Raw genomic sequence first — 23,743 nt, 5'->3', positions numbered from 1 at the left:
TGTCAGATTGAGCTGCCATCCTTCCTCTAACATGGCCTGTTAGTGTCAGGGATAAGGGACCCAACTTTACAGTCCCTTGCAATCTGTCCTTAAATGGGGCACACCATAAATGCAGTGATGTCTGCAGAGATTTTATGACCGATGACTGACGAGCCTGTCTTTTACCTTCAATTACTCATTTATGATGCACAGAGACATCTTGGTATAATGCATGCACACACGGGCTTTGGGGAGTTTCACGGGCTCTTTTTATTTAAAAGACTGGCTTTTTCACATTAAAAACCAACAACCTTTCAAAGAATAGCAGAATGGGAATATACCAAGCCCTGAGCAACCCTTAACTTTTCTGGAAGAAAGAAACCCCAGGCCTGGTCCCGCAAGGTGCTGAGTACTTCCTCTATAGGGGCTGTGCTCTGCCAGCTCTTCCTTGTATGGGAGGAAAGGGCAATCTACACTCTTCTGGGCAAAAAAAGCTGCCCCACTCCTACAGAAGAAGTAGGAGAGCAGTGCAGAAATACGGTTAAGTTTCTTACAGCTGTTTCCAGCAGATGCTGCTATGTCACCAGTGGTACTGATTTAAAGGAGAACAGGCTCAGATCTACACAGGGACTTAGGCATTGTAGAGCTTCCCTCATAACCCTTAGCCCAGTGGCTAGGGTACATACCTGGGATGTAGTGGACTCATTTCAATTCCCCAGTCTGCCTGATGAGGAGAAGGGACTTGCACAGAAATGCCCCCTCTCTGAGGTGAGTGCTCTGCCTATGGGATATTATGATATGGGACTCCCTCAATCTCTCTTGTTCAAGCCATCCCACTTTAATGAAATATTAATTGGGCCAGAGGACAATTGAGGATCGCTCTATAGACCAGTGGTTAGAGTATTTATCGTTCTACTTCAGGGAAGGCAGACCTGCCAGGTCAGAGTTTCTCCCCACAAACAGTCTTAGGGCTTTGTAGAGAACTTTGAGTTGGGGAAGCCGAACGGGGCCGATGAATAGGGAGGCACAGAGCTCTGTTCCAAGTTCCATCACAGACTTCGTATGTGATGTTGGGCAAGTCACTTCCCCTATCAATACCTCAGATTCCCTCTCTTGCACATGGAGATTATTATACACACCCTCCTTCCTGAAGCACCTAAGATTGACAGAGGACAAAAACCAAATGTGGTTATAATGGCTATAGCAACACCGCTGTTGAGGGAGCGGCGGTGGCAAAGGGTTGATGGTTCGGGTACTAAAATGCTATTAAAAGAGCTGAGTTCTGTTCCAAGTTTTGCCACTGATCATCCAGTGAGCACATCTCTGTTTCCGCTCCTGTCCTTATTTGTTTAGATTATAAGATCTTTTGTGGCAGAGACTATGTTTGTACGGGGCCCTGATCTCATGTAGATCTCTGAGCTGCCACAGTAATATGAATAATAATGCAGCTGCCAAGTCTTTAACTCGTACAAGGGGGTAACTCCAGTGCTCATTAAGAAATTAAAGAAATGCAAACCCACAATGCTCCAGGGTCGTATCTGTACAGCACTCAGTGTTTTGATTGATGAATACACAATTATGTTTATTTACATAGATTATTAAACATAAATTACTCAAACAATTAACATGACAGGAACGTACAAAGATTAAGATCAACTTAAACAGCAAAATAGGAAATTATTTTAAGAGCAGTTACCTTTATAATCATGTTATGACATGCAGCAGCTTTAGCTGATCATTTCCACGCGAGTCATTGTAATGCAGTTTAGAAATAATTGATGGTTTCTCTTTTGTCTGCGCTTCATGCTAGTTAATGGAAATTGATTTAAATAAAAAATAATAATAAGATATAAGATTTTATAAGATTTCATTGAATTTACAAGGCCTGGAGCAAGCCACACTAATTATTGCTATGTTGTTGTGGCAAGCTAGCGAGAAATTAGATATAAAAACTGAGCAAAAACTATATATAATTACCATTAAAATGACTCGGGCATGAAAATTAATCAAATGGAGTTGGAAAAACATTCTTATTCCTACCAACTGTTGGAGGCCAGTCTTTTCTGAACTTTTGTTTGGATCACCTTTTTTCTTACTCCCTGAATTAGGCCATCTTTTCAGTATACACATCTGGAGAAAATCCTTCCTTTTTCTGTTACCATATTCAGTAGAGAGTATACTTAATATCCACAGCCAAATTCTGGCTCTAATTGCAACTCCAGCAGGGTTCCTGGGTGTGATTGGGCTCACTTCTTTTTGAACATAGAACCTGGTGTACTGAGTCAGCTTGTCCATCCTATAGTCTAATGCACATGGTCCATCTACTTCAGTATTTTGTCTTTAACGGTGGACAGCACCTGGTACTTCAGAGGAAGGTGCAAAAAACAAACAAGCAAACAAAAAACCCTTAGCAGGCAGTTCTGATGATCTGCCTCCACTAGTTAGGGATTGGTTTAAACCCTAAAGCGTAGGGTCTTCACTTCCAAAGTAAATTTTTTAAAATGTGGTTGCTATTTTAACTCTGGATATTGTTGTTATCCACAGAGGTATCTAATCTTCTTTGAATCCTAAGTTCCTGGCATCAAAAACATCCTGTGGCAATGAGTTCCATAGGCTAAAAATTAAAAAAAAACCTATCTGAAAACAAAGAGCAACGGGCATTCCACATAGTCACCAGTCATGTTTTTCCCACTGATTATTGCCTTCACCCGACGCACTGTTCCACCCGGGCAAAAGAGCTGGACCATAGCACTCAACTCTCTGAACTCACAACACTCATGATGAAGCACAAATCATCGGGCCAAGTTTGTCCCACCAGCATCACTGGAATTATACCTGGAATGAATATCGCCCGTTTGTACAAGAGGTCACGTCGTTTAGACCTCATGTAGTACATTTTCTCATCCGTGTGTGTGATGACATTCCTTCGCACAGCCCTGTTTTGGAGCTTGAAGAGGGTTTGGGGGTTGTGATTGGAAGTTCTGCTTCCTCCCTTTTGTGCCAGTTTTGGTAGGTCTTTGCACAGGTTCTTCATTACCTCATACAGTTCAACATCCGCAAGAGTGGCCACTCTGCTTCCTTCTCCTCCTCCATCTACTTAGCTCCCCACAATGGTTGGGAAGCTTCATCTGGTGCAATGGAACCTGGGTTCCTTTGGGCACAGCATGTTTCATGGGCTTTCAGCTCACCCAAGGAGAAAAGACAAAGTTGGTGGTTAAGGCCCTGGGCTGGACACATGATTTGGTTCTATTTCTGCCCCTTCTCCTGAATCCCTGTGCGGCCGTATCACCTAACCTCCCTGTGACTCAGTTCCCATCTCTAATATGAGGATAACAATATTTCCTTTACCCCACCCATTGCAAGTCTTGCCTATTTAGACTGGAAGCTCTTTGGGGCAGGGACTGTCTCTCGTGTATCTGTACACGTTTGTGACTGACAGATGGGTTCAACATGGCTGTGTGTGCACATTGCGAACCAGACTGGACAAACTCTGGGGGTTTTCTTTTAGATGAATTGCAGCTAATAAACTTGTGATCTTCCTTTTTTCAGGTAAGCCAGTAATGATAGTGACAGAGTACATGGAGAATGGCTCTCTTGACACATTTTTAAAGGTAAGGAGGACTTGTGGCACCTTAGAGACTAACCAATTTATTTGAGCATAAGCTTTCGTGAGCTACAGCTCACTTCATCGGATGCATACTGTGGAAACTGCAGAAGACATTATAAAGGTAAGATTCAAAATACTCAGATGGTTTTTCTTGGAGGACAGTGGGGTCTCCTGTAAAGGTCATTCCCCCGGGAAATACTGTGAAGTGCTGGTGGAGTTACAGCTCCCCAAGTCCTAGCTCCATCTACCACAATACAAATATATAAAATAATAAATAAAATACAAAGCATTCTTTTCCTTTCTGTGAGGAGCGCTGCATCTAAAAGCACTGGTTTTCATGCCTTCCTTTACACAACTGCAGTTTGGCACCAAATCTCCAAACGACCCTGTGGAGTAAAGATTTACATGTGTTTTGATGGCACTTTGTCAGTTGTGAGGATTAGATCACGTGGGCTGGACACACGGGTGGGGGGGGGTGTTGCATGTGACCGGTGTTGTTTACAACCTTGACTCAAAGGGATAGTTATCCGTGGGGTTTTTACATATGTAACCCTTCTGCCAGGTGGAGCCAGCAGCAAGCAGGGCCGGTTCAATATCTAGGGGCTCCTTTTCAACCATACAACACAGAACCGGCTCGAGCCCCTACCGAGTGACCTGAGAAAATTACACAGCACCCCTGAGTGCCTCTGAGAGGCAATACTTCCCCACTCGCAAGCACAGAGTCTATGTGTAGAAAAGAAGCTTTCAGCGAAAGGAGAGAAGTCACCCAACATTAATTAGGGAAAATGCCACAAGCAGAATTCATAAACATATAACCGTGAGCAGGACACCCGCCCCAGAGTGCATGGGGCAGTGCCTTCCTCCTCATGTTCTTGAGTTCTACAACCAAAAGTCCCTTTACTGTGCCCGCCTCTGCTCCCTCACCAGACCCCACTCACAGTGGTTGTCCTTGGTCAGTGAGGACCCAGGGTTCAGAGGTGCATCTGTGTGAGTTCACCTCCCACCCGGGAAAGAGGGCACCTTGCTTGCTCTGCCATCTGAGCACTTGCTCTGCCCGGCTGCCCTGTCAGCCACTCATTCCACGGGCAACCCTGCCAGCCGCTCATTCCACGGGCAACCCTGCCAGCCACTCATTCCACTGGCCGCCCTGCCAGCCACTCATTCCACTGGCCGCCCTGCCAGCCACTCATTCCACTGGCCGCCCTGCCAGCCGCTCACTCCACTGGCCGCCCTGCCAGCCACTCACTCCACTGGCCGCCCTGCCAGCCACTCATTCCACTGGCCGCCCTGCCAGCCACTCACTCCACTGGCCGCCCTGCCAGCCACTCACTCCACTGGCCGCCCTGCCAGCCGCTCATTCCACTGGCCGCCCTGCCAGCCGCTCACTCCACTGGCCACCCTGCCAGCCGCTCATTCCACTGGCCACCCTGCCAGCCGCTCACTCCACTGGCCGCCCTGCCAGCCACTCATTCCACTGGCCGCCCTGCCAGCCACTCATTCCACTGGCCGCCCTGCCAGCCACTCATTCCACTGGCTGCCCTGCCAGCCACTCATTCCACTGGCCGCCCTGCCAGCCACTCACTCCACTGGCCGCCCTGCCAGCCACTCATTCCACGGGCAACCCTGCCAGCCACTCACTCCACTGGCCGCCCTGCCAGCCGCTCATTCCACTGGCCGCCCTGCCAGCCACTCACTCCACTGGCCACCCTGCCAGCCACTCACTCCACTGGCCGCCCTGCCAGCCGCTCATTCCACTGGCCGCCCTGCCAGCCGCTCACTCCACTGGCCGCCCTGCCAGCCGCTCATTCCACTGGCCGCCCTGCCAGCCGCTCATTCCACTGGCCGCCCTGCCAGCCACTCACTCCACTGGCCACCCTGCCAGCCACTCACTCCACTGGCCGCCCTGCCAGCCGCTCATTCCACTGGCCGCCCTGCCAGCCGCTCATTCCACTGGCCGCCCTGCCAGCCACTCACTCCACTGGCCACCCTGCCAGCCACTCACTCCACTGGCCGCCCTGCCAGCCGCTCATTCCACTGGCCGCCCTGCCAGCCACTCACTCCACTGGCCACCCTGCCAGCCGCTCACTCCACTGGCCGCCCTGCCAGCCGCTCACTCCACTGGCCGCCCTGCCAGCCACTCACTCCACTGGCCGCCCTGCCAGCCACTCACTCCACTGGCCGCCCTGCCAGCCGCTCACTCCACTGGCCGCCCTGCCAGCCGCTCATTCCACTGGCCGCCCTGCCAGCCGCTCACTCCACTGGCCGCCCTGCCAGCCGCTCATTCCACTGGCCGCCCTGCCAGCCGCTCATTCCACTGGCCGCCCTGCCAGCCACTCACTCCACTGGCCACCCTGCCAGCCACTCACTCCACTGGCCGCCCTGCCAGCCGCTCATTCCACTGGCCGCCCTGCCAGCCGCTCATTCCACTGGCCGCCCTGCCAGCCACTCACTCCACTGGCCACCCTGCCAGCCACTCACTCCACTGGCCGCCCTGCCAGCCGCTCATTCCACTGGCCGCCCTGCCAGCCACTCACTCCACTGGCCACCCTGCCAGCCGCTCACTCCACTGGCCGCCCTGCCAGCCGCTCACTCCACTGGCCGCCCTGCCAGCCACTCACTCCACTGGCCGCCCTGCCAGCCACTCACTCCACTGGCCGCCCTGCCAGCCACTCTCTCCACTGGCCGCCCTGCCAGCCACTCTCTCCACTGGCCGCCCTGCCAGCCACTCACTCCACTGGCCGCCCTGCCAGCCGCTCACTCCACTGGCCGCCCTGCCAGCCGCTCACTCCACTGGCCGCCCTGCCAGCCGCTCACTCCACTGGCCACCATGCCAGCAACCTGCTCGCCGCTCTCATGGGCTGCTCCTGCCGGCCGCTCCTGCTGCCCACCCGTCAGTCAGGCAAATTCTGTTGCTACCTGCCTCTCTACTGTGACCTCTGCAGGTTAGTCTCTTAGGACATGTCTTCACTAACAACGGTAAAGTGCTGGCCGTGGCAGTGCTTTAACGTGGCTTGTGTAGTCACGGCGCAGCACCGGGAGAGAGCTCTCCCAGCGCTGTAAAAAACCACCTCCATGAGGGACGTAGCTACCAGCGCTGGGAGTGAGACTGCCAGCCGTCGTGCACTGTCTACACTGGCATGTTACAGTGCTGAAACTTGCAGCGCTCGGGGGGGGGGGTGTTTTTTCACACCCCTCAGCAAGACAGTTGCATCGCTGTAAAGTGCCAGTGTAGACAAGCCCTTCATGGTTTTCAGCTCTTAGCATGCTGGGCACACACAGCTCTTAGCATGCTGGTCAGACACACGGTCCTACCACAACTGATTTCAGCTCTGATTGAGCATTTAAAATAACAAATTGCTCCTAATGAAGCCTATTTAGCCCTTTCTTTGAACAGTGGGGAGGAACAGGTTAACCGCTTAGTGAGAGTCCACATCTCCTGGCTGGGACACCTGTCCCCATCCCACTTACTTTCACAGCGGTCTGGCATTTGAGCCCCTGGCTTAACGAGGTCTTTTCAGCTAAGGGTAGTCCCCTCATTTGGGACAGGCTAAGCACAGTTCTGCTCCCCTTTATTCATACAGTAATGACAGCACCATTGATAACAGCATTTCATTACCCCTGCATTCAGTAGTAAAGTGATTTGTAACCCAACACCAGCCAAAGTTGATTACTTTGAGCACCACAGCTGTCTGCTGGATATCTAAGCAGAGTAGGTGTGTTCATGTAAATACAGTTGCTCCTGAAGTCTCTCCCCCTCCTAGCTAGCTGTCAGGGGAGAATTCATTCTGACCCTGCTTACGTCTACATACATATGTGTGTACGCTATAAGTGGTTCATTAGGTAATTCCCTAATCATGAGTTAAGAGGTCTGTTGTCTCAGCTTAGTCTCTAGAGAACACTATTCCAAACAATGACACCTTCAGGAGCCTCTGGGCCAGAGCATCATGGTCATTAATTATGAATTCCCCTATTTGCCTTTGCATGAGCCTTGCCCCTGACTCTGTTATTTGTGCATGTGTGTAACTCAAGGTGCGAAGAACAATGCGCACTGTGATTGAAATCCCCCCTTATCTTTGCAGAAGAACGACGGGCAGTTCACTGTCATTCAGCTGGTTGGGATGCTGAGGGGCATCGCATCAGGGATGAAGTACCTATCAGACATGGGTTACGTACATAGAGACCTTGCTGCCAGAAACATCCTCATCAACAGCAATTTAGTGTGCAAAGTGTCTGACTTTGGGCTGTCCAGAGTCCTAGAAGATGACCCTGAAGCAGCATACACAACAAGGGTAGGTTCTGGGGATACTGGACCATTGAACTAAAGGAAATGATGGAGACGGCCAAGTGGCACTTTCAAAAGTGCTCACACACAGTTGGAGCCAGATTTTGAAAAGGGCTCAGTGTCTATCAGTTGTCATTTCGCTTAGGTGCCTACATTGGCCCTGAGCGCTTTTGAAATCTGGCAGTATATGTAGGGGCCTAAGCAGGAGCTGTTGGGTGCCGAGCTCTTTTGAAAATGGGGCTCTATGTTGTCAAAAAAACAAAGCTGCACACAGAAGAAGGTGGATGTGGAGAGAATCTGTCTGACAGCTCAATCCTGGGCAGACTTCAGTTGACTTATTCTGTTTTGTAACAGAAAATGCACCCAGTAGCTGGAGGTGGCATAACTTTGCATCGGTGTGAGAAATGAGGTAATGCAGTTGAGATTTTTTTTCAAAATAGAAGAATAACACTGGGCTCTTACATCCCTGTTTTGGCAACTAAGTTAACTGCCTGATTTTCAAAAGTACCCAGCACCCCGGTTGTTCCTGTGGTCTTCAGGGTGGACTGCTGGGTGGTCAACACTTGTGAAATATCAGGCTGCTTATTGAGATACCTAAATATGGACTTAGAAGCCTAAAATTAAGCTCCTTTTTGGCCCTTGCCTGTTGAATATAGTTGGAATATAGTCTGACCTGAAAAGGGAAGTGATACAGAGCCAAAAGGGAGTGAAAAAGGGTGTGAACGAAGCCCATCCATATTGCTCCTTTCTCCAGAGTAAAAATCCAAGTTGGGATTCTGTGGTTAAAACATGGGCAGGTCCTAGGCACAGGAGGCAGGTGGCCAATCCATGTGATTGACAGGCTAAGAGTGCTGCATATCCCACGTTTCGGGGGGTCCAGAGTAGAATTGCTTATTGAGACAGAACTTGCTAGAGGCAGGCAGCTCGAACCCAAGCAACAAAAATCAAGGACAGACCCTTGCAGACCACCAAAAGAAATCCCACAGAGAGTCATGCAAACAGGCGAGGGCCTCCATAAGCTCTGATACAGGGAGACCTATTCATCATATCTATCATAATATATTAATATACACAGTCAGTATTGAAAATGTACTGGAAACATTGTGAGAATGAGACCTTTTGTAATAGTGATAGCTGGATGAAATCCTCTTATCATAGCTTCAGTTCATATTTATCAACATGTACATATACTTTTTTTTACACGTATGATTAAAGAATCATTTTGTAAGGAACACACATTCACCATCTGTGCTCAGAACCCTCCAGTAACTCAGAGCCACCACCTTATCTGGAGATTTCACCCTGGAAAAATGTTTCAGGAGTTGGCAACTGGAGTCTACCTGTACATTGGAGGATCAGAACCTATTGAGGCATATAAGGGTTTCTTTATTTGGCCAGATCTTCATCTGGGATAAACAGATATGATATGCTGAGTGCTGCTCGCTAAGAATCTGGCCCCCACTGGCTTATGGTTTGAACCAATAATGCTTCACTGAAGAAAACTTGTGAGAATAAGGTTTTCTAAAAATATACCCCAAATTTTACTGTTCTTGCAGAGGTAAAAATTGTTTGGAGGGATTCCCTGAATATCCCCCAGCCTTGCAGGTAGCTCATTCCTGGGAGCAAGGGCCTTCAAAGGGGGGCATATTTTGATAGAATTCAAGGAAAACAATTCTTTAAACCCTGACTAAAATCCTCTTTTTAATCCTGAAAATTTTAGGGATGATTTATATTATTATGATTAAAGTATTATAATTTGTATAAAGTTAAACATCGAAAAATTAGAAAGCAGGGAGAAAACCCTAAATCTGAAATCCCTAGATATATGCAGGGAGATGTTACTTATGCAAGAAATATTACAAAAAATCAATAACAATCAAAGAGAGAAGGAATCATTGTTGTTTTTGTCACTCATCTGGTCTCCCCATCTCTTATGTAGGCCTCTATCCTGCAATCAAATTTGCATAGGCTGACCTTGCATTCATGTGGAACCTTGTTGATTTCAGTGGCCCACCTACCCGGATCTAACTTCAGGATTGGGGTCAAAGATCTGTAGAATAAAATCCAGCCTCCTGCCCTGTAATTTGCATGAGGTTCACATTACGCCAGAGTCACCTAGAGCTTTTAAGGCATTTGTTCCTTCCGCATTTGCTGTCAGAGACTCTTGAAAGTTCACTGTATTGATTGCTTGAATGCTTGGCTTTTCCCCCTACCAACCAGCGCAACATAACGGAGATGTGGATGCTAAACTGTTCCAGCATTGAAATGGAATTTAAACAACAACTCGTCAGGTCAGCCAGTTTGTAGTCAGCTACAAATGCTTATGGGCTGAGATAATATAGAGAGGGGCCTCATGCTGCCAAACAGATTTACTTTAAAATTCTACATCTCTTTCCAGCATCATTCAGGAACAGGAAAAATCTCCCTTGATGCTCTAAGAAATGTTTTTCTCTCCCCACCCGTTCTTTTGTTTTTTTGTTTTTCACACAAGGGAGGGAAGATCCCGATCAGATGGACAGCCCCAGAAGCCATCGCCTTCCGCAAATTCACCTCGGCCAGTGACGTCTGGAGCTATGGGATAGTGATGTGGGAAGTAGTGTCTTATGGAGAGAGACCCTACTGGGAGATGACCAATCAAGATGTAAGTACTTGCCAAAGCCACTGTATGACAAGTCCCTTGCTACCCGAGACAGAACTGGCGCAGGGCTTTCAGTCTGAAAGTGACCGCTGCTTTTAAAAAGCCCAGTGAAATGATTTTCTTTGCCCCTGAAATTTCTTTTATTGAATGCCCTTTTATGCAGCAGCTCAAAACGAGCTTTGCACAAAGAGAAGTAAGTCTGCATGGAGTAAAGACTGTCTCCCTTGACAGACTATTCTAGTGCCACTGTTGTGGTTATTATCAGAGTCCATTAGTATTATGTTTAAAGACGAAGGTCTGCCAAAGGCTGCATATTGATAAATGACATAATTTCAGCTACACTTACAAACTCATCCAGTCAACTGTAGCTAAAGCCCTTTGTTTTCCATTTTTATTTCATTTAAAATTTACTGGGAATTTATCAGTGTTTATTATAAAAATTAAAAAAATGAGTAAAAATCAGTACAAAAAAGTAACTTCACAGTTTTCTGGGTAAATGTTGAGGTTAATATTGGGGACAGGAGGAGAGGAAAAAAGCAACAAATAGATAAAAGTAAGAGTATTTGAAATAAAAGCAGTGTAAGCTGTGGTTTATTTCATGAACTGTACATATAGATATGCATATGTATCTTCTACTACCTTACCTTACTTTGGCAGCCAGCTCACATTGACACTTGGACTAATTTATTAGTAACATAAACATATCTACCTAATGTCATGTATTGGATTTGCTTAACATAATCCGTATTTCCATATACTTGAATGGTCCAAATTTGGGTGAAAAATCAGTAAAAACTTGCTATCTCTTGTAAGACCTGGGGAATTTTCAGTAAAAACTGAAAACAAAGTTACCTAAGTATAGCTTAATTTTCGAGATCCATCTATATTAGTAAGTACTCGCTTCCTTGAGGGAAAGGGAGGTGATGCGGTGTAATGGATAGGGCTCTTAACCTAGATTCTCTTCCTGCCTCTGCCATTGACCGTGAGCATGACACTTCGTCTCTCTTTCCCCTTCGACTCTTTGTCTTGTCTGCTTTGAAGAGCTTGCAGTCTAAATAAGGATGGTCTCTTATCATATGTAGGTACAGTGCCTAGTACAGTGGGGCCAAACACTCTTTGCTAGGGCTATACGTGCTATTTAGATTGCAAGCTCTTTGGAGCAGGCCCTGTCTGTGTGTTCAGTTTGTACAGCGCCTAGCACAATAGAGTCCTGGTCCATGGCTGGATTCCTAGGCACTAGGGTTATACAAATAAATAATAATAATGGAACAGAGGCTTGGGCCCATCAGGTGCTGACATTCCCCCAAGAATGCTCAGTATCCTGCAAGGTTGTGCTTTAAATCAATGTACCATCAGACTGGCATATTTTAGTCACTGCAGAACATATGCGAGCTGTAGCACCATAAATTTATTCCTGTGGTGAGAGAGGTGAATAAAACTAAAGCAAACAAAATGTTTCAGTTAAATGCTGCAAACTCAAGTCCTCTTGTTTTCAGCAAGTTCAAAGAAAAACCCAGGGATATCAATCCAAGGGACCAATCCAACTCCTGTTTAAGTCAAGGAAACTTGAATGAAGGGGAGTTGTATCAGGTTCAAGGGGGTTACCTTGTTTCTCTTTTACCACAATAGCTTGCCTGTGTAATACAGCTTTTTCTTATTCTAAAGTAACTCAAACCACCCTGCAAACTTGGGGCCAGAGTCAGGACCCCTGCCTCCGTCAGGGTGAAGAGAGCCAGAACAAGGCCTGCCTGTCACATCAGTCCCACTGTGAGCGTGTGTATGTATTTCTCTGGCAGCTGGAAGCATGTGTGCTGTCGTGTCAATAAGAACAGCGGGCTTCCACAGGCTGGTCGAAACACAAGGTGCTACCAGGGACTAAGAAGTCTTAAGCAAAATTTGTCCTTTCACCCCATTGCTGCTGGGGTTCGAGCCAGCCCCTCCCCACCTTGGGGTGGCATAGCTAAAGTGCTGATGAACCCTGTCCCTCCCTGTATCGCAGGTTCCAGTTCCAGCCCCAGCCTCTATACCAGGGATCGGCAACCTTTGGCCCGCGGCCTGCCAGGGTAAGCCCCCTGGCAGGCTGGGACAGTTTGTTTACCTGCTGCGTCCACCAATTTGGCCGATCGCAGCTCCCACTGGCCGCGGTTCGCTGCTCCAGGCCAATGCGGACTGCGGCAAGCGGCGCAGGCCGAGGGACATACTGGCCACTGCTTCCCGCAGCCCCCATTGGCCTAGGACAGCGAACCTGCCGCTGTAGCAGGTAAAGAAACCATCCCGGCCCGCCAGGGGCCTTAACCTGGCAGGCCGCATGCCAAAGATTGCCGATCCCTGTTCTATACTTACCACCCTGGCTTTCCCACAGAACATTTTTCCCAGCTCCCTTTCAGATCCCTGCAACAGGACTTCTCTTGTCCTGCTTGCCTTCACACTCAGCAAGCCACGGACAACAGCAGCAGCTGCTCCCCTCAGCACACAGAGGACTATATGTAGCCTGCTGCTCCCAAAAGCCCTTGCTTGCTCCCCGCCGGATGCCTTAACTCAGTCAGGTGCTCTCCCTCAGGACTACAAAGCACCCTGAATGCCTGGCCTTAAAGGAGCTCATACCTCACCACAGTAATTCAGGCCAGGTTATACCCTGAAGGGGCCTGCACACCCTGGGTTTTGATTGTGCACTGACTCCATTGAGGCATCTGGCTGGGAGTAAGCAGGGGCTTCTGGGAGAAGCATGAAGATCTCTGCTCTGTGGGGAGCAGCTGCGGTCGGGGGCCTCCTCTGCGTGGGAATGCATTCAGCGTGCAGATCAGACAGTGGGTGAGGTCCCCAGGTGATGCAAATCAGCCTAGTTTTATTGACTTCCCGGGTGCTATGCTGCTATAACACCCCGAAGTTGATCCAGTCCACAGTGAACGGCGGGGGGCAGGGTAGTATTCAGTGAAGATTAAAAAATAATGTAATAAAATATAGTCCGGTGCAATTAATCAATGTGATGGATAGAGAGAATATAACTTTAATTTTCATTGGGGAAATAAATGATTTTATATTGTGAAGTGTCAGCAGCAATTCTGCTGTGTGCCGCTGTCCTCTTCGGCCTCAGTAAGTTGTTGAAGAATAAGTTGGTGCATCCTGCCTCACTCTCTGCACACGCTCCAGACTGCACATTGAACCAAGCCGGGGTTCTGCGTAAGTAAGAGCATGCGGCCAAGCGATTAATGACTGTAGGGTAAGGCATAGGCACTACGGGGCCTTTCATGTGCTTCACTTAAGCTTCCGTTCTCAAAGGGGCTCAGAACCCCCAAGCGGAGACAGATTTCCACAGGGGCCCAGCTCCCGTTTAGGTGTGTAGCTAAAGGGGGTGGGGGGACAGTTTTTCAAGATGGTTCCACACCCGTCATTATCCTCCAGGGGAGCTGCTTTGGAAAATTTGGCCACGTTACTTAGGTGCCTAACTGAGAGCTGAGCTTTTGTGAAAATCTGGCCCGACGTGACTCTATGGGCAAGACTGAGTAGTGACTGGTTACTAGAATACCAGACCATTTCTCATAATTCTGCTGGTGGGCTGCTTTCTTAGGGTTTGAGATTGTCTCATGAGTTAGATGTTTGGCTTTTTTCTGACACGTGATTTTCAGTCAATAGCAAATTCCCATTTCCTTGCATAGAGAGCGGAACGAATAGGGTTCAAAGCTGCCTGCACCGTATTAATTTTAATGGGACTGTATTACTTTTAAGGCCAGTATTGTAAGAAACGCTGGTTCACATCCTCCCTCCACGCCAGGATAATCGCTGTAGGGGAGAAAGAAGTCCAGGAAACATAATTCATAGAGTTCCTTTTGAATTCTGCCCTGGTCTGAATCCCATAGCCCAGGAAGAAGCTGCACTCCATTCATTCACAGATCCTCCAAGATACACATGGGTCCCAGGGGCCTGCAGGAGGCATTCATTCCAATTCCCCTTGCCTACTCTTTGCTGCCCGGTTCCTACATATCCCTGCACAGTACCGAATGCAAGAGCGAGGCATAAAAGGCAGTCCTAAAGGGGGCTTCACAACGTAGAAGAAAAATACAGCTCCTCTGGCTCTAGGAACTTTGTGAGACAGGTTGGGAAGTCTCTAGCAGAGACAAGCAGGCATTTTATCACTGCCCCTTTCTACCTGCTCCACCTCTGCAGAGAGACTTCTGGAATGAAGGGTGCATGTCAGATGGGCAAAACTCCCCTTCTCCATGGCAGCAACCTCCCCCCAGCACAGAGAGGGGAGCAGGAGACCCAATGTTTAAAAGAAAATGGTCTTGTCCATTTGGCGTTAGCAGTTACCTTGACTGTAAAAGTTCCTTTGGAGACTCCTGCTTCTCCCTTATTTTATCTAGTGCCTCTTTCGCTATAAGCGACTGTGTGATCACCTGCTGCACAGAACAATCCTATCTGTCCTCCCTGCTCAGCTGTAACATCCAAGCAAAGAATCACAGTATCTTACCACCACAAATAGCAAAAAGGGCAGAGAAAAATTCAAGTAGGCAGACAGTTGTGTGCTATTTTGCTAACTCAGAGCAACTATGACCCTCAGTCTCTCCATCTCAGTTGCTACCTTACTTAAAGGAGGTTTACTCTAAAAAACATAAGAATGGACATAATGGATCAGACCAAAGGTCCATCTAGCCCAGTATCCTGTCTTCCAACAGTGGCCAATGCCAGGTGCCCCAGAGGGAATGAACAGAACAGGTAATCATCAAGTGATCCATTCCCTGTCGTTCATTCCCAGCTTCTGGCAAACAGAGGCTAGGGACACCATCCCTGCCCATCCTGGCTAATAGCCATTGATGGACCTATCCTCCATGAACGTATCCAGTTCTTTTTTGAACCCTGTTATAGTGTTGGCTGTGGGGCTGGAGCACCCACGGGGAAAAATTAGTGGGTGCTCTGCACCGATCGACAGCCAAGCTCCCTTCCCCACCTCCTCCTCTGCCTCCTCCCCTGAGCGTGCCACAGCCTCGCTCCTCTGCCTACCTCCCAGCACTGCCCGCCCGGCCGCCGCTAAACAGCTGTTTGGCCACTCCGGGAGGGGAGGGGAGGAGTGGGAACATGGCGTGCTCAAGGGAAGAGGCGGGGTTGGGACAGGGATTTGGGGAAGGAGTCGGAATAGGGTCAGGGAGGGGCAGAGTTGGGGTGGGGAATTTGGGGAAGGGGTTGGAATGGGGGCAGGGCAGGGGTGGGATGGGGTGGGGCCTCATGGAAGAGGTGGAGTTGGGGCAGGAGCAGAGGAGGATTGAGCACCCACTGGCGGGAGCAGAAGTCGGCCCCTGTAGTTCCACAGGTTTTCTGTGCTTTGTATGAAAAATACTTTGTTTTGTTTGTTTTAAACCTGCTGTGTATTAATTTGATGACCCCTAGTTCTTGGGTTATGAGAAGGAGTAAATAACACATCCTTATTTACTTTCTCCACATGAGTCATGGTTTTATAGACCTCTATCATATCCCCTCTTAGTCGTCTCTTAAGATGCTACATACACCTACCAGGGGATTATCCCAATCTAATACAGAAACTTTCAGCCATGCCCAATGCAGACAATGCAGAAATTTGGTCCCAAGTTTGTCTCTTCTGCCATTGCAGTAAGCAGATCTAACTGGCTTTAATACAAATGCACTGGGATGACACAGATGTTAGGTAAATGCCAAGGTATGAACTAGGATTCAATATGGAGTCAGCAAGATAACACTCCACCGCCAGAGGAATCCCTCTTGTGGATAGTGAGCATTTCAGACGTGGACATTTTCTAGAACCCTTTATTAAAAAAAAAGAGAAAATTAATTTAGCTACATCCTTCTGGACATTGAATGCTCAAATTTCACAAATGCATCTTGGAAAAGATGTGCGTGAGTCTGGGTCTTCAAAACATTCAGATTAGAGAATTAATAAGAGATTTAGCTCTTGAAATTAGCATTGGTTCCTGTCCAAGCTTTGCTTGGATTACCTCTGTGCCTATATTGCATATACTTGGCAACTGAATGGATCATAGTAAGCAAACAAATTTAACTCAAGGGTGTTTCCCACTGTGGTATGTGACCATTCCCAGAGTGTTTTCTGCCTTCTCTCTTCCATAGACTCATCTCCCACCGCTGATGGCCAAAAAGTCAGAGATCGCTGACATTGATGGTAGATGTTATGTGGTAAACCATGGTGCTCTGATTGCATGGATTTCAACTCGTGAAAGCGTTCCCATCATTCTTACTCGGTGTATAACTTATAATTACAGACAGTTAAAACACATTGTTCGAAAATATAGTCAGCGATTAGCAAAATTGTTCTCCTAATTGTAATTCAGTTTGTTTTTTTTCCGTGTTCACAGCAATATAGACAGACTCAATATGGACAGTCACTATTATTCAGAAGGCTATAAATCAAGTGTTTAAATCAAAATTGGATGTCTTTCTAAAAACAATGCTCTAGGTCAACCACAAGATGTGGACTTGATGCACAAATTGTTGGGTGGAATTCTCTGGCCTGTGCTTTGCAGGTTGTCAGACTAAATGAGTGTAGTGGTTGCTTCTGGTTTAAAATTAGTGAAACCATTGGATTAGATATATTACCTGCGTTTACTAGCACAAGCCAGACCACTTCATTCTCCACCAGGCAGCCCTGAGCCAGCTGGCATTGCTCTGTTAATAGACAGCAATGATTACAGGGTGGCTTAGGGCCCTCAAGTCTTCTCCCAGCCCAAATGTTTGGCCCATCAAATCTTCTAAGGGTGAATGTGTTAGTGAACAAAATGGTGTCATGCCATCATACTGTGGTTGCTTTCAGGGCCTTGCTAGCTGCTGCTTCTTTCTCACACTGGATTCCTGAGAACGTCTGCACGTGAAAAAGACATGCCGCAGCATTATGGCATCTTGCAGTGTTTTGATACCACTTACATTGTATTGCCAGAATGGACAACGTCCTTTAAATTGCGTTCGCTTTATTGATGTTAGTGCCAGGAATATAAAATGTACCTAGCCTCACTGCAGATGTGGTTCAGAGGTATTCTGTACTGGTTCCAGCTTGTCTGCTACACATCTTGCTGCCATATTCTTTCTGGTGTATCTTGGAGGAGGAGCCCTCTGTGTTATAAATACACATGCAGGTACAGTACTTAGGCACCACATGATCATTTGCCCATGCCACATGGGATGATTTTATTCAATGGTTGCAAATTTGGTCTCAAGGAGAGACTAGAAACATGACACAAAAAGCAGAGAATCTGGATAACAGAAGTAGGTTGGGCCTATTTATTGTGCTGTGAACAAAACCATTGTCATAGAACAAGACCACTCGTTAATTCTGGCCTAAATTGGATAGAAGAACCATGGGCTTTCTCCAACGGCCATTGAGTCTTCCCATTGAGATCAGAGGGCTTTGGATGGGGCTTCATTTGGGCTCAAAAGGTCTACTTGATGTAGACACTGGGGCTGGATTTTCAGAAGTGCTCTGTACCCAGCAGCACCCAATGAACATACAGTGCACCATGTAATTTTGTTCACTAGGGCATGTGGCCTTAGAAGACTTGATAGCCCCAAATTTGGGGCTGGTAGACGCTTTGATGGCCTCATTCCCCTCCTGGGTCAGTGCTGTTAATGAAAGGGGCGATTCCAATTGGTGCAGGACTAGGACTGGCTGGAATACAAGAATTCCATTTCCTGAAAAAATCTGAGGTTTCAGCATTTGTTTCTGTTCTGATGTGGACCAAATCCAAGACATTTCAAAAATGTTCATGAAATAACAAGAGAGACAGTCCCAGAATCCCAGTGGTTAGAGCAGAGGTCTCAAACGTGCGATGTGGCCCACGGAGTTATTTCCTGCAGCCTGCCATAGGTGTCAACTCCACCAGCAACCAAGCTCCCCTCCGCCCCCCAAGCATGCCAAGTTACCGCTCCTCCGCCTACCTCCCAGCTGTTTGGTGGTGCTTAGGACTTTCCAGGAGGGAGAGGGGAGGAGCGGCGATGCAGTGCGCTCAGGGAAGGAGGCAGAGAATAGGTGGGGCTGGGAATTTGGGGAAGGGGTTGGAATAGGGACAGGGAGGGGGCAGAGACTTTGGGAAGGGGCTCGGCAGGGGCGGGAAGAGGCAGGGCAGGGGCGGGGCCTCATGGAAGGGTTGGAGTAGGGGCGGGGCTGGAGGGTTTAACCAAAATAATTCTAAAAGTAAATGTGTGGTTTGTCATTTGAGAGAGGTGCATTGCTGAATGTTTATGTTTTATTAAAACCCCTCTTCGCATTACAGTTTTTAAAAAGTTAATACATTGACTTTTAATAGCATACTATATTACTCTTCATTTTTTTCATTTTTGACTATACTTTTGTTTTGTTGTACGAAAAGGTGTCAGTGATGCGGCCCTCGGGCCAATGTACTAGTCCTCATGTGGCCCTCGTGGTGATTAGAGTTTGAGATCCCTGTCTTAGAGCAACTGGAGCGTGGGAGAGCTATGTTCAAGGCCCTGGTCTGGATTAACAAGAGCAGGGACTTGTAGCTGGATCTCTAACATCCAAGCTATTCTTTTCCCTTCTCTCTCTGGTTTTACCAGAAATTCCACGCTGGACATGAGAAACCTTCCTGACAAAACTCATGTTGAAATTGATACATTTCTGGAAAAAGTTTTGGTCTGGACAGCATTTTCCCATGAAAAATCATTTAGTTAAAAAGTTCCCAACCAGCTCTAGACAGGACTCCGTGGTGGAGGGTGATGTGAGATGACTTGTATCAGCAAACTCAGGTAGTATATCTGCCCTGCATTTGGTAACCTTCTTAATAATAATGATTGCCTGTAGTGGGTCTGCCTGACTGCCTTTACCATGGGTGAACACAATCTGGATTAAGATTACAAGAACAATTTTGCTAACTACTGACTGTATTTGAAAACAATGGTGTTAGATGGCTGTAATTATAAGTCATGCAGGGGCATTAAAATGACAGAGATTCATTTGCAAGGTATTCTTTGAAATCCACGCCATCAGAGCACCATGGTTTATCACGTAATATTCACCATCAGTGGCAGCAACCTCCAACTGGATTGAGTCAACGGGACTAGGAGCACAGAGTATGCAGCAAGGGGTGTTAAGACTATCTCGGAATAGGCACATACCATATGTGCCTAAATAAAAGATGAACTCTTCTGAAAATCCAGTGATTGATTTAGGTACCTAATTAGGAGCTGCTGGGTCTGACCTCTTTTAAAAATCTACCTTATATATTTTAATTAACAAATGCCCCAAAGTGATGAAAATTAATTATTTTGTAATCAAAATAGATGATTATTTTCTGTCTTCAATTAAAAAAAAAGAAAAGAAAAGGTCTCTCCTGCAGTCAGTGTGTGTTGTTAACATGTCTTTTCACTCTAAAGGAAACAAGAAAGCACATGTTTGTAACTGTTATTTTAGATACAGAGCCATGTTATGAAAATATCATTTCTTTCTACCTTTGCATTTAAAAATCAATGGATTTTAATCCTACTCTGCTTTTATTGGCCATGTCCCACCATGCAGGCATTTTCATTTCCTGGTAGAAATTTGTACACAATAACAAATGACTAGACCCCAACATTGTTGAATGATGTATGAGATGGCCATGCTGTCTCAGCCTTGAATCCATCCATCATTTAGCATTCAAAGTCTGGTTTGAAATAAAGGTGGACTTTTATTGTTGCAAAACAAATGTGTGGTCCAGCGCATGCCTTGAAATTAAAAATATATATATGTTCTTTTCCGAGAAATTGCTAAAAAGAGCATATGCTGCAGTTCTCAGAATTCAAGGACAGATAAACATGAAGGATTACAGATTCTCAACTGGTGTAAACTGGGGTAGGTCCATTGACTTTGACAATGCTTTTGCCTGACTTCACTGGAATTCTGGCAATGTACACCAGCTGAATCTCAGGCCTATAGACAAACAGAGCTATGGCAATTTACGCCAGCGGAGGATCTGGCCCATTGACTTCAGTGATTCTATGGCAATTTACACCAGCTGAGGATCTTCATCAAATTTCTTTCAGTTAATGGAAATTATTTTTTCAACCCCTCCTTTCCTGATTATTAAAGATACCGGGGACAGTGACATGTTTGACAGAGATATGCGCTGCGTTTCAGGAAGAAACGATGGATGAATTGATGGGCATGAAGCGTTTTAGTTCAAACGATTTGCAGTTGGCACAAGAAAACCACCCGCCCTCTTGTTTTGTCTCCCCTAGGTGATAAAAGCTGTGGAGGAGGGCTATCGTTTGCCAAGTCCCATGGACTGCCCGGCTGCTCTTTACCAGCTAATGCTCGACTGCTGGCAGAAAGATCGGAACAGCAGGCCCAAGTTTGACGAAATTGTCAGCATGTTGGACAAGCTCATCCGTAACCCGAGTAGCTTGAAGACACTGGTTAATGCATCGAACAGGTATAAATCCAGGCCAGTTCCATTTCTCCATGCATGATTCATGTCATAATACCCTGATATTGAAATAGCTCTCACTCTCTGATCTGTGCAGACCCTGGAGGATGTACCACAAGCTTCATTGTGTCCAGAATAGTTCTCCCAAATCATCTCTTTCTGTTTAAATTGGCAGATACATGAGCAATTCAGTCACGTTGTAAATGCATCCATACTGAAATGATCATGACCTGTCTTGGAGAAGCTTGAGTTGCAGCTATGTTTATAGCTACGCAATGGAGTTACTTGTGATTTACACCCAGGGAAAGGGAGAGCAGGATTTGGCCTGCAAAGTATATAAGAAACATCACTCAAATGATCTCTCTGTTGACTTTATCCTGGTAATAATGAATAGGAAAGAAATCCTTTAGGGCAAATTCTGAGGACTAGTAAAACCAGATGCATTCCTACTCTGATATAACCTACCACAATCATTTGGAAGTCCATTAGTGTTTTCCTCCATTTCTAACAGATTTTCAAACATTAACAAATCCATGTGGTTTCCAAAAAAAAGTGCACGATTTTCTAATATATTAGTATGAAACATGATAAATGCAAGCCTACAATTAAGGCTGACATGGTCGGAAATAGAAGTATAAATATTTTGGTAAATTCCTGCCAGCCAGTCATCTCAGATAACAACTTTACCACCATGGCAGAAGCCTGGGAATAATAACTTTTTATTATGGGTGCATAATATTTTTCCCCTGCAGCCTTATATTACTTCTTAATTATACTGCTACACTGATTTACACCAGCTGAGGATTTGGCCCTGGCTTTATAGGAGTTGAATTTTCCTCAGGGGGAGGAAATTACACAAGTATTTGTATTGACGAGACTAACTTTAGCAACAGTCTAGAAATGAGCAACATGTTGGGAATGGTTCAGTTGGCACTGGAGCCCAGCTCCTAACAGTTAGACACAGAACTCCAGGAGTTAGGTTTCTAAATACGTTTGAGGATATGGACCTATGAGGCAACATTTTGTTTATTGGGGTATTGTAGTGAAGCGACGACCCACTGGTGCAGCGCCTCCTGCTGGTTGACTCAGGAATTAGCTCTTCTAGCCCATAGTGCCCTCTGCAGGCCGGTGTCTCACCTGCAGCTGGCCCCCACGTCCCTCCCGGACCCCGGTGCCCCTTTACCTTGGGGTGCTGCCCCCTGGCAGGGCCCCCACACTCTGGGTCTTGCCACCCAGGGGGACCCCAATCCTCTATCCCCACCTTGCCTCAGTGGCTACTGCCAGTCACCATCTAGCCCCCACTCTGGGGCAGACTGCAGTCTGTAATGGCCACTCACCCTTGGCAAGGGGGTCAGACCAGCTGCCTCTGCCTATTCCCAGGCTGCCCATCTGCAGCCCCAGTACCTTTGTAGTCCTTCACCAAGGCCTGCAGGCTGGAGGTTTACCAGGCTGGAGTTCCCCAGCTACCTTGCCCTTCCCCAACACTGCTTTACTTCAGGTACCTTCCTCTCAGACAGCTATCCCTTCCCTCTCTAGGGCTAGAGTGAGACTTCTCTTGCTTCTGGCCCACAGCCCTCTTAAAAGGGCCAGTTGGGCCCTGACTGAGAAGGCCACAGCTGTGGTCCGCTACTCACTCAGCTTCCCCAGCTGTTCTCACACTTCTTCCCCCAGCCGCAGCCCTCTCCAGAGCTGCTTTTACTATTGGCTCCACAGGGCAGCCCTCTCCCAGGGTTGTTTTAACCCCTTCAGGGCGAGAGCGGGGTGACCACCCCGCTACCGGTACATGCCATTTTTAAATACAAAGTAGGCATGATTCTTCAGGCTACTTTCCATGCATCATTAACTTTCCGTGGAAGCCATTGAAGAATGAATCTGATTAGCAATCAGTTGTAATGTCATTCCTAGCACATCTGCATAAAAAAGGTTTATGGTAGCATAAAATGTGGAACACTTCTCTTTCATTTTCAGTTTGGAATAATCATTTTGGGGCGTGTTGTGTAGTGGTTCATGCACTGTCCTATCAGAGTGTACTAGAGAAAGTAAAAATTGTCAGTAAACCGTTTCTTTTAGGTGCTAAGCACTTTGCTGATATGTTCATGCATTTACAGTTTCAAGCAATTCCTAATGTCTACTAATGTGAGTATTGCCAAAAAGAATGGCATATCCATAACAGAACATTACTGAATCAGCCCTCCGTTAAATTCAATTCAGAATTAAAGGATGTTTTCAAACATAACATATTCTGTATTAAAAATTTCCCATTAATACAAATGCCAGAGGACACAGTGATATTACAATGTGTGCACAGCAGTAGACACCTCATGGCATTAGTACTGAGAATCCAGTTTTTTGTTCCGATTAGTAAGGAAGCCTGAATCCCTTCTGTATTTAAAAACTTATGTGAAAGCATTATGCTATTGTTACTGGCAATATTTACATTTTATTGGACCCTTCAGTATAGCCATTAAGTAAACAAATAGTACTAATGTGATCATACAATATATGAAGATTCCTGAAGTGCTAAATAATATAATATCCTGGATGTTCTTCCAGTCAGGTATACCTGAATTAAATGTACATATTCAGGGCTCAACCCTGCAAATGCTTATATCTGTGGATAGCATTCCACACAGATGTATTACTATTAGGCAGTGTGGCTTAGTGGATAGATTACTAACCTGCACTTAGAAAGCATGGGTTCCATCCCCAGCTCATCTGCATGACTTTGGGCAAGTCCCTTCACCCCTCTGTGCCTCAGTTTCCCCATCTGTAACATGGGAATAATGATACTGGCCTCCTTTGGAAAGCACTTTGAGATCTACTGTTGAAAAGTGCTGTATAAG

At 46.7% G+C, this 23,743-nt stretch overlaps 1 protein-coding gene across 4 annotated transcripts in view; it reads left to right on the top strand.

Moving 5' to 3' along the window:
* Positions 1-23,743, top strand: part of EPHA5 (EPH receptor A5) — a 304,714-nt gene that overhangs the window by 264,661 nt on the left and 16,310 nt on the right. For all 4 annotated transcript variants that reach the window (XM_077814318.1, XM_077814314.1, XM_077814319.1 and 1 more), the window contains 4 exons: positions 3,529-3,590; positions 7,666-7,875; positions 10,360-10,509; positions 20,713-20,906. In XM_077814318.1, the coding sequence (XP_077670444.1) occupies positions 3,529-3,590; positions 7,666-7,875; positions 10,360-10,509; positions 20,713-20,906 (616 nt within the window). The remainder of the gene's footprint in view (positions 1-3,528; positions 3,591-7,665; positions 7,876-10,359; positions 10,510-20,712; positions 20,907-23,743) is intronic.

Source organism: Eretmochelys imbricata, chromosome 4 (genome assembly GCF_965152235.1).
Source record: "Eretmochelys imbricata isolate rEreImb1 chromosome 4, rEreImb1.hap1, whole genome shotgun sequence".
Classification (NCBI taxonomy): domain Eukaryota; kingdom Metazoa; phylum Chordata; order Testudines; family Cheloniidae; genus Eretmochelys; species Eretmochelys imbricata.
Note: the sequence above shows the minus strand (reverse complement) of the source record. Positions and strands in the feature narration are given on the sequence as shown.